Genomic DNA, 12,124 nt, shown 5'->3' on the forward strand with positions numbered 1-12,124 from the left:
ATGAAATTGCTTTTTGCAAATTTGCCTATCTGCACCAAAAAAATAAGTAACCAATTAATCAACATCCCTGGATGTTTGTGGCCAATAGGGTAGACCATGTTGCATTAGTTACAGTCCGCCTCTTAGACTACTGGACTGTATAGGTACTACACATTTTTTCATGCTAATTTTCATTTTCTTCATTACAAAACCATATTCTACTTAAGTATTAACAATGTCGGTAACATTTGTTATTTTAACTCAAATATAATAGGCAAAAAGTCATAATCTTGGAGTCTGGGAACCTAACCCTATTTTTATCATAAGATATTAAGATTCACACTCTCAAATTCATCATTCACTAAGTTTTTTTTTGGAACAGAACCCTCACAGATAGAGGAACGTCTGCACTGCTTAAACATTATAATTGTTTCTGACTCAAGCATTTTTCCCAATAGACTTCCAGATTCCCACTAGCCTCAGTGAAAAACATTCACTCCAACTCTCCTTAGTGTTAAACCTCTGGTTACTGACACCTCCACTGGGTGACTGTCTGTGTGGAGTTTGCACATTCTCCCAGTGTCTGCGTGGGTTTCCTTCGGGTGCTCTGGTTTCCACCCACAGTCCAAAGATGTGCAGGTCAGGTGAACTGGTCATGCTAAATTGCCCCATAGTGTTAGGTCAACTCGTCAAAGGGAAGTGGGTCTGGGTGGATTAGTCTTCGGAGAGTCAGTGTGGACTGGATCGGCCGAACGGCCTGTTTCCACACCGTAGGGAATCTAATCTAATCTAAACAAAATGGACAAAAGTACCTTTCTATTTACCCTGTGACCCTCAATCTGATACATCTCTAAGGTCCCATGTCAGTCTTCATTGTTCTAAGGAAAACAACCCCAGCCGATGTAATCTTTCCTCATCTCAAACTCCATCCCTGGCAGCATGTTAGTGAATCTACTTTGCAACCACTCCAATGTAAGTATGTCCTTCCTGTAATGCAGTGACCAGAAATACATGCAGTACTCCAAGTGTGGCCCAACCAGCCTTTCATACAACTTCAGCAGGTCTCAGCTAATAAAGGCAAGTATTCTTTACCTTATTTAACTTCCCTGTTCCCTTCAAGGATCTATCAATATGCAGAATATTTTGTCACATGATATATTGCTCACAAAACATCAATATCATACCTTTGTAACATGCCAATGTAAGTGCACTTTCCTTGAACTCATTTGAGTGAGTATTGATTCCTGCGCCATATTCTAAAAGCACTCGAGCAACTTCCACATGGCCAGCACTTGCTGCTTCCATCAAAGGTGTGTGACCATTTTCATTGTGATCCTCAATATTGGCCCCTGCTTTCAGAAGTACTTTTACAACATCAACAAACCCACCAGCACAGGCATAAGTGAGTGCTGTATTTCCTAAAAGGAAAAGCAAATTTAAGTTTTAAAAGTCTGAAGTGCCATCTCACTATGTCAGAACTGAAACGAGATAGCTAAGTAACTTGATTACTTACCTGTTGAAGACTGAGCATTTACATCAGCGTCATGGGCCAGTAACAATTTGACTATGTCTACATAGCCTCCACTGGCAGCAGCCATCAATGGAGTTATGTCTCCCTTGATACCACGATCTTCAACATTAGCATGCACAGCAAGCAAAACCTAAATAAATAAGTTATTAAATTAACAGGGCTCAAAAGAATAGTTTTATTATTCAGAAGCTTCAATTTAAAACTAAGTGAGGAGCACAGCACTCATGAGTCCTGAGTACACACATCTTTTTTCTTTTAATTCACTCATAGGACATGAGCGTTGCTAGCTGGGCAAGCAGTTGTTGCCTAGCCTTTGAGTGCGTGATGGTGAGCTGCCTTCACGAACCTCTGCATTCAACATGCGACAATGACCATGTGCCACCTTCAATATTGTTAGAGGAGGAATTCTGGAATTTTTGACCCAGTGAATGACTGGTAACCTATTTCCAAGTCAGGTTGGAAAAGGACTTGCAGGTAGTGGTGATCCCATGTATCTGCTTTCCTTGTTTTTCAAGATGGAATTCGTTGTCAGTTTATAAGGGGCTGCCTTAGTATCTCAGATTTTTTTTGCAGTGCATTCGTAGACTGCTGTTCCTGAGTATTGGTGGTTAGAATGTCCAAATGCTTGTGGATATGGTATCAATCATATGGGCTCCTTTGTGCTGGATAATGCCAAGCTTCTTGAGCAGAGTTGGAGGCAAATGGGGACTATTCCAGCAGATTCCTGACTGCATTTATGTAAAGCACAGTTCAGTTTCTAGACATCTATTTTGTTTCTCATCTTTTTTTCTTTTATTACTTGGCATCCTTCTGCTTGTTCCCTGAAACACCTGCAGACGTATTTCCAGATTCCCATTTGATTTATCTTCTCACTACTGACAGTGCTAGAAATCATAGGTAATTTTTAAAAAATTTGTTCATGGATTTAGGATTCACTGAATCAGAGTTGCTCACTATGGCCATTTCAGAGAGCAGTTAAGAGTTAATTACATTGCTGTAACATGTAGTCATACGTCGGCCAGATCAGGTAAGGCCAACAGACTTCCTCCCTTGGAGGATCAGTCCTTCACTCAGGACAATAGCAGAAGAGTTTGCACAACAATCAGGAGTGATTGCATGGTGACCATTAGGCGAGTTTTTAAATTTAGTACAATTTTTAATACAAATTTCATAAACTCCCATGATGGATGGGACTCAAATCCATGTCTCCAGCACATTAGCCAAGGATTCTGAGTTACCCATCCAGTGATATTACTACTGTGTCATTACCTCCTCTGTACTGCCAGAATTGCAACTTATCTGATCTTTGACATTTAAAGCGCAGCGAAAATTTTTAGATTTGCAGGAACAGTTTTTCTGAATTCTTCAATAATCTTTGTTTTCAAATTTTTCTAACTTTTTGACAATTGATCCATTCAGCTGACTTTTCAAATGAAGTGAATTATCTTTTGACTTCATCCTCAGTAAATCTAGACACTAAACATAGATTTTTAGTTAAATTAAATTCTGGACTGTTTCAGACTTATCCTTTTTTCTTTAAGGTATGATGAAATTTTGTCTAACTGCCTTATATCTTTGATGTTCAAGCTTTTTCTTTAAATTCACTTAATATGGCTCTCTTTCCGCACTTTTCATTAGCTTCTGTTCTACTAACAAATCTTTTCATTTCTCTCAATCAACCTTTTTCCTTTTCTATCCAAGCTGTGGCACCTCAGTTTTACATTTCCTTTCTAATTCTAAATGCTTAATAATCATTCAAATAACTTCTTCCAAGATTTTGCTTTTACTTCTAGATTCAAGTTATCCACTAATTCTCAGTGAAGCTTTAGTGGAAGGTTTCAAACAGTCCACTGCTGTCTCTTCCACTTCTTGAAAACTTAACCTTTAAAGCTATCTTCAAAAATAAAGTTTCAATGCAACATTGCCATTTTACGTCCAGAACTTCCTTATGCCCATTTCTTTACATGAGACAGATCCCTCTTAAATGAAGCAAACTGAAAATGCAGCAAGAGTCCCACTTGTGATGATCCCAGCTGATGTTACTAATGGATAAGTCAGATCCCAAAATGAAATGCTGCACAGTAGGACATTTTGTTTTTCTTTAATGTACTGTGGCAATCTTTCACTGAAAAATAAGTTTAAAAAGTTGTAGATTTTGTGTTAATAATGAAATAGAAGCTCAGACAAAAAAAAAATAGAACAAACAAGTCTCAAAGTTTTCCAAATACATTGCAGAAACAAAATTTCATTTAATCTCCAATGCCATCATTTCATAGTTCCTCAAATAGCAAAAACACTTCACAATCCTCAACACTTCAAACAAGGAAAATCCACATCCATACATTTGACTTAATTGCTTTTTCTCTGTTCTGCTCCAGTGAGCTGCAAGGCTTTTTTTTTTCCCTTGACTACCCTTAGAACAGTTTTTAGACTCTGTCTCTTAATGATCTGCAGACATCTAACGAAACAGTCCTTGTCTGGACATTTCTCAAACTATACTTTTTCACGGAGGTGACTTATTTCCTGCTCTGAATCATCTGCTCATTCTAGGAGAAACCATACTTCCTTTGGCCCCAGTCAAGTTTCCTTACAACTGCCCAAAAGCTTTTGCACTAAATTTTTTAATACAGCTTGTACATCCTGGACTCTAAATTTAATGGTTTGGTGTTTTCTTTCTCTAGAAAAAAATTCTCCGAGCATGAACTTTGATTAACTCTCCAAAATGCACGTGCTGGTTTAAAGGCATGGTTTTGCAAAGGTAAGCCAGTTTTAAATCCCTTCACAAAATTAGACCAACAGCCATATGCCACTGATTTAAAATCCAAACTCAAAATATTAATACATCTCATCAGTCATCACTGCAAAAACAAATCTTTCACTTGTCTATATCTTGCATCTGTTAAACATGTGATCACAATACCCATTAAAAACTAAAGATTCAATTTTGTAGCAATAGACACTAGTTTCGTTTGGAGAATTTGTTGGAATGAACTGATGGCTGCCATCTCCACAGCTAATTTAAACATAATTAGTAACATGCAGTGTCCACACAATGCCATAATTGGTGTTCATTATTTAAGTTTTCATTGGAATAATTGCTGGCTTATTTTACCAACTCTCAGCTGTTAGCCATTTAACATTTACATTTATTTGTGTACACCCCTGGAATTAGTACACATTTGAAATGGCTAGAAAGATGACCAAACAAGGAACATCAGGTCAGCTGTTCACCCTTTGGCTCTATGAACATAAATCAATAGAATAATGGGTAGAAGTGTTGTATATACAATTGAGATGGAAGATAGTTCTGAAAACACAGCATTGTATGAGATATTAATAATGTTGCTCAGTCACCCTGAAAGACTATACACTCATCTGCACTGGACACAAATCAGGCACCCCTTGTCACTCCCCAAACCAATGAAGTAATAAGCAAAACAGTCCTTTACTAATATGTTAACGCTGTTTATATTTCAGGCTGTCTTAAACTGACTGGACTACTAGAATTTCTTCCAAGTACCAAATTGAATTAGCAATAGCAGCAGGCTTACATTAACCCTAAGCCTTGCAAAGTTTGGAATGCAGGACTTCTCAAACAGATTTAGCCCGAGAGAAGACTTCAGCAACTACACACTGTACACAAACACGACAGACATAAAATTAAATTATCTTAACTTTAAATAATAGCAAGCTGACTTGCAGAAAACCAAGAATCAAAAGAAACTCAAATGAAAATCTTAAAACAGCTCAAATGCAGTACTCTTCAGCACACAGTTGAAATTTGTAGTATGTTAGTTTATTGTAAAATAAATGAGTCGCTTAATACTTACTTGTGCAAGTTCATAGTAGCCAGCTGAGCATGCCAAGCAAAGGAGACTTTCACCCTCTTCTGTATGCTCGTTTACGCTCCGACCTTCATCTAGCAGTTTTCGGACGGCATTCACATCTCCATCTGAACATGCTTCTGCTAAACTTCGGCTAAACCAAAAAACAATCTCAATTATTTACTTTGGCATGTCATCACATTAACAAAATGTTTTCACCACCAAGATTTAATTTTGAACTCTTTGTTGGAGAAGTTAAACACAAAGAAGGGAAAGTATGGTTTAAAAAATTGAAATGTGATAATTAATCCTAAAAACAATATCAACATTCACTTTTGGTCATGGCGACTGACTCTGTGTTTTCTACACATTCTGAGCATGTGTTCCACAAACTACTCTTTTTATTACTCATGAGATTAGCAATTTATTACGAGAGTTAATTTTTATACCTCTTTAAACTGTTACGGTGGCGTAGATATGCACTGTACCTTGAAGAGGAAGCTAGCAAGGACTGACTGAAAGCACAGTGTGCTGAACAACTTAAAAATTAACATTTGGTGGAAACAAATTGCTGGAGTTGCATTTCCATGGAACAAAAACAAATTCAGATTCGGCCAATCCGTTTAAATTATGTCCCAGATACCAAAATCCAATTGAATTGGAATTTTAATGCTTGGGATGACACCAAACCAATGAAATGGTCCGATGTTTTAGGGTAGAAACCTGGACATTTTAAAGTGTTAAGGGGCGAACGGCAAAGAGCACCAACAAGTATACACTGCTAGCCAAATAGCTCTCTGATAGGAATCTGTCCATAAGAAACGCTGTGCAGCAGAAGACCAAAGAAAAGGTGGCAGAGGAGGCTGGTTTTGAAACAGGATTTTTTTTTTCCTCTCTAAACCTTAAATCAGGGTTTTTGTTTCATCGGACCAGTATTGTAGAGTCGGAAGTAAAAGATAGGTTTGAGAGAAAGGAGCTGTATATAGTTGTTGTTTTAATGTTCTCTGTTGAACTTTAGGAATAAAATTGTTAATTCTTACTTTAAAATAGTGAACTCTGGGATAGTTCTTTGCCTCTCTAAATTTAACAAACTACGGTGCAAGGTGAGTTTCTGTGCGTCGGGTTTAAATTAGCAGAGTGGTTTACCCCTTGTCGCAACAAAACATTTTTAAAGAGTTATATTTGGGGAGGAAATGGAATTGCAACAGAACGAAGCAAAGAATAGCACATGTACAATGGTATGAAAAGGGAAATTGCCAATTAAAATTAGTTATGACACAAACAAACAAAGGTAAATTACAGCCTTTACTATATTAAAGAGCAACCACATCCTTTGGAAAGGCAAGCAGTACGGAAATGACAATACTATGAAAATCAACTGCTGCCTGAGTGCCATCTGGATTAGGGGATCGAATCAAAACAATTCTCAAATGAGTATAATAGGTAGCAAATTTACAACAAATTAATACTTAGCTATGAAACTCAAATTAGCCCCTTCAGCAAAGTCAGATAGGAAAGGGGGGAAGCAAACTAAGCTTTCTGGCTTATTCTGCAAAATCTGACAGTACTACACAGTCAAGTGAAAATCTAACTTTTTGTGCATCAGCTGAAAGATACACCCACCTGCACTGATATTAAAACTGCATTTACTCCCAAAATATAAAGCACAAGATTAAGTCGAACCGACGACCCAATATCCCCTTCTCAACATTTTCACTTGTAGTCTTAGAGTTACACACAAGCCCTTTGGATCCAACTTGTCTGTATCAACCAGAAATCCCAATCCCACTTGCTTGGATTTGGAGGGCATATCCCTCTAAACCTTTCCTATTCATACAACTCGCCAGATGCCTTTTAAATGTTGTACCAGCCTCCACCACTTCCTGAGACAGCTCATTCCATTTTTGCATCATCCTCTGCGTGAAAATGTTACCCCTCAGGTCCTCCTTTAATCCTTCTTTCCCCACCCACCGCAAATCTATGCCCTCTAGTTTTGGGCATCCCCACCCAAAGAAAAAGACCTGAGCTATTCACCCTATCCATGCCTCATGAATTTACAAACCTCTATAAAGGTCACCCCTCAGCCTCTGACACCCCAGGGAAAAGGGCCCAGCCTCTTCCTGTAATGTAAACCCTCCAGTCCCAGCAACATCCTCGTACATCTTTTCTATACCTTTTCAAGTTTAACAAAACCTTTCCTCGGGGAGGGCGACCATAAGTGCATGCAGTACAAGTCATTCTGCTATAATGCGCATTTGTTAAAGGCATTCAGTGTAGTGCAATTAATGAACTGGGCACACAGATTCTAAAGCGTGAAATTTTTGAATATGTGTCAGCTGTAACAACACTAAGCACTGTTTCTGAAATGCAATTTTTCTATAATGAGGGGTTGAACAGGAACGCAACCACTGCGTTATCAAAGAACTACCTAGATGTCTTGAAACAGTTAAAGGTTAAAATCCCCAGGACCGGAGAACTCTGTGGGAAGCTAGAGAAGTGATTGCTGGGCCTCTTGCGGAGATATTTGTATCATCGATAGTCACAGGTGAGATGACAGAAGACTGGAGGTTGGCTAACGTGGTGCCACTGTTTAAGAAGGGCGGTAAAGACATGCCAGGGAACTACCGACCTGTAAGCCTGACCTCGGTGGTGGGCAAGTTGTTGGAGGGAATCCTGAGGGACAGGATGTACATGTATTTGGAAAGGCAAGGACTGATTAGGGAAAGTCAACATGGCTTTGTGCATGGGAAATCATGTCTCACAAACTTGACTGAGTTTTTTGAAGAAGTAACAAAGAGGACTGATGAGGGCAGAGCGGTGGACATGATCTATATGAACTTCAGTAAGGCATCCAACAAGGTTCTGCACGGGAGACTGATTAGCAAGGTGAGATCTCATGGAATACAGGGAGAACTAGCCATTTGGATACAGAACTGGCTCAAAAGGTAGAAGACAGAGGGTGGTGGTGGAGGGTTGTTTTTCAGACTGGAGGTCTGTGACCAGTGGAGTGCCATAAGGATCAGTGCTGGGTCCTCTACTTTTTGTCATTTACATAAATGATTTGGATGTGAGCATAAGAGGTACAGTTAGTAAGTTTGCAGGTGACACCAAAATTGGAGGTGTGGTGAACAGCGAAGAGGGTTACCTCAGATTAAAACAGGATCTGGACCAGATGTGCCAACGGGCTGAGAAGTGGCAGATGGAGTTTAATTCAGATAAATGTGAGGTGCTGCATTTTGGGAAAGCAAATCTTAACAGAACTTATACACTTAATGGTAAGGTCCTAGGGAGTGTTACTGAACAAAGAGACCTTGGAGTGCAGGTTCACAGCTCCTTGAAAGTGGAGTTGCAGGTAGATAGAATAGTGAAGGCAGCGTTTGGTATGCTTTCCTTTATTGGTCAGATTATTGAGTACAGGAGTTGGGAGCTTAAAAATGTGTTGCTGGAAAAGCGCAGCAGGTCAGGCAGCATCAAAGGAGCAGGAGAATCGACGTTTCAGCAGGAGTTGGGAGGTCATATTGTGGCTGTACAGGACATTGGTAGACCACTGTTGGAATATTGCATGCAATTCTGGTCTCCTTCCTATCGGAAAGGAGTTGTGAAACGTGAAAGGGTTCAGAAAAGACTTACAAGGATGTTGGAGGATCTGAGCTACAGGGAGAGGCTGAACAGGCTGAGTGGTTTTCCCTGGAGCATCGGAAGCTGAGGAGTGACCTTATAGAGGTTTATAAAATTATGAGGGGCATGGAAAGGGTAAATAGACAAAGTCTTTTCCCTGGGGTCGGGGAGTCAAGAACAAGAGGGCATAGGTTGAGGGTGAGAGGGGCATGATATAAAAGAGACATAAAGGGCAACTTTTTCACGCAGAAGGTGGTACGTGTATGGAATGAGCTGCCAGAGGATGTGGTGGAGGTTGGTAAAATTGCAACATTTAAGAAGCATTTGAATGGGTATATGAATAGGAAGGGTTTGGAGGGATATGGGCCGGGTGCTAGCAGGTGGGACTAGATTGGGTTGGGATATCTGGTCGGCATGGACGGTTGGACCGAAGGGTCTGTTTCCATGCTGTACATCTCTATGGCTAGAGTCCAAAGATGGCCTGATCAATGTCCTGCATAGCTGCAACATGACATCCCAACTCCTATACTCCGTGCTCTGACCAATGAAGGCCAATCACCTCCTTTACCACCCTGCCTACCTTTAACTCCACTTTCAAGGAACTACGCACCTGCACCCCCAGATCTCTTTGATCAGCAACACTCAGCAGGGCCCTACCTTTAACTGTACAATTCCTGCCCTGGTTTGCCTCAAAGTGCAACACTTCACATTTGTTGAAATTAAACTCCATCTGATCAAGAAACCATTGTACTGTGAGGTAACCTTCTTTGCTGTCCACTACACCTCCATTTTAGTGTCATCTGCAAACCTATTAATCATACCTCCTCTCTTAACATCCAAATCATTTACATAAATTACAAGCAGCTGTGGACCCAGCACTGACCCTTGCAGCACACCGCTCATCACAGGCTTCCAGTCCTTCTAAATCACAGATGCCTACTGTAAAGATGAACTTATGCTCACACTATTGGTATTCAATTCCTGTTGTGTATCCATATACATAAATATACTAGCCAGGAAACAGAACTGTTTTGAATTCAGATTTATGTCTTGACAAACTGACAAAAACACTGGTAACTGGAACACAGTATAACTTATGCTTTAGTATCACTGCTGAAACAGCCATCCGATCAGTTTATCTGGATGTGACCAGTCTAAAATTTAACCAAAATTCAATAAAGTGTATACATATACTAAAATGCACGGATTTAAATAATGAATGGATTAATCATAGATTAGCTATTCTTGAACTTTCAAGTCATGCAATGGCTACTCTACAAAGTAGGATGTAACTAGAAACACGTTAATACCACTGTATGGGGTTTTCACTGAAACACATGTAACCAAATTTATATGCCACAGCAAATACACAATTTGCATTATAGAAATATAATTCTACTTATTCTGTTGCCATATAATCACAGAAAGAACCAGAAAATACCTGTTGGAAAAAATTCCTAAATCCCATAGAAGAATTAATTTTTATAAAGTCATGCTGCTGTAATGTTTTGTTGAATAATCACCTATTCCATTTTCACTTATCTCTCTGCCCCAGCCCCATGAATACAGAAATAACAAGAAAAACATACTTGTCTGCTTGTCCTGCATTTAAAGTATTTTCTGCTCTCATTCGGGTCAAGGCAGCAGCAGCTTCATCCAACGCACAGCTAACTGAAGAAGTCAGTCTTCGGAGTACCTCAGGATCTGCGAAGGCTTTACCATCAGCAGTGGATAATTTACCAATTCCTTTTGTTTTGATTCATCACATCAGTTAGTAGGAGTGTTGCAGGTGAAAATGCAAAGACACAAACACAACAGCCATACGTTAAATGCAGTTCATGCACAATATGGTTAGTCCACAAAAAATTAAAAGCTCCATCATAAGTTTCATATTAAACATGCAACTTTAAATAAGATACAAGTAAAATAATTTGACACTCCTAATTAAGGGTTTGGCAGCTACATTTTCTAAATGCATTTGAAGACTGCTTTGTTTCATTGTCTTCTCTCATGCACCTGTTAAACTTGGGGGGTGGGGATGGCGGTTGGAAAGTGTGCCAAATTTTCAATTTTCTCCCTTCTCAGTGCAACACATTAAATCGTAGGTTCATCCAATTGTGATTGGAAATGAGAAATTCGGGTTTTCTTCTGCAATACCATCATGCTCATCCCCATTCCTTTCAAATCAACAAGAAGAATGTGCACAAAAGTTTCAAATTCGACAAAAATGTAGCCAATCTAAAGAGTTTCATTAGGTGCTAAAGAATCAAAATGATGAACTTTACATTAGAATTCCAAGTCACATCACATACATCATTTACAGAACAGGAGCACTGGAACTAAACTCGAATAAACATTCAGCAATATGGAACAAATTTTGAAAATGTTTAGAAGCCTGATGATCCTCCATACAGTACAAAAAGTTAAAAGTTTAAAAAAGGTGACAAGTACTTAAATGCGTATTTTTGTATAACTATGAAATATTTCAGTTAGAGTCAAAACTAACATTCCCTAACATTACAAGTATGCAGAACTTCATTCTTCCTTGAGCTTCTAGAGTTACTTCCAGCATGATACTGAAGGCCACTGCTAAGAAAGTTAAATGATTCCATTATACTTTAAAATGTAACGCTGCACTCAAGGCAAGGAACGTTAGTACTGGGGAACAGATACTTGTCATCTCAGACATTAAGCTGTCAGCATCAAATGTTTTCAGTACATAATAGGATGATGCCCGTAGTCTGGATATCTTACTACTGAAGACTTATTGCTGAAAGTGATTTTCACTTTACAGCGCCAGAAAACCGTGCTGCAGACCTACAGTTTTTGACCTGAAGCCAGAAGGAAAAGCTTCAGCATGATAACTGAGTACAGCTCCTCACAGGTACTTAACCACATTTGGAAAACTTTGGGGGTACATGCAGCAATCATCAGTGTGCTTTTTTAAAACCCACCAAGCTGCCTGCAAGGAGCATAAATAGGATAGTACCTGGCTGAAACAGATAATGCATTTACTTAGCAAAGACCATTGAACTTCAACAAATATACTAGTTCAGATTTTGTTAAAAGGAAAAGCATTCACGATTATGGAGCAACTGTCAGCATCCAAGTGTGCACAGTTAAATGTGGAAATCCTAAAGTTGCTGCTCAACTTGTTCCTTCATAATTTGGC

At 39.1% G+C, this 12,124-nt stretch overlaps 1 protein-coding gene across 16 annotated transcripts in view; it reads right to left on the reverse strand.

Moving 5' to 3' along the window:
- The window catches only part of ankhd1 (ankyrin repeat and KH domain containing 1), a 155,315-nt gene that overhangs the window by 72,622 nt on the left and 70,569 nt on the right, over positions 1-12,124 (reverse strand). For all 16 annotated transcript variants that reach the window (XM_072590799.1, XM_072590811.1, XM_072590803.1 and 13 more), the window contains 4 exons: positions 10,542-10,698; positions 5,341-5,488; positions 1,493-1,640; positions 1,164-1,397 (listed from right to left, as the gene is read on the reverse strand). In XM_072590799.1, coding sequence (XP_072446900.1) covers positions 1,164-1,397; positions 1,493-1,640; positions 5,341-5,488; positions 10,542-10,698 — 687 coding nt within the window. The remainder of the gene's footprint in view (positions 1-1,163; positions 1,398-1,492; positions 1,641-5,340; positions 5,489-10,541; positions 10,699-12,124) is intronic.

Source organism: Chiloscyllium punctatum, chromosome 20 (genome assembly GCF_047496795.1).
Source record: "Chiloscyllium punctatum isolate Juve2018m chromosome 20, sChiPun1.3, whole genome shotgun sequence".
NCBI classification, from domain to species: domain Eukaryota; kingdom Metazoa; phylum Chordata; class Chondrichthyes; order Orectolobiformes; family Hemiscylliidae; genus Chiloscyllium; species Chiloscyllium punctatum.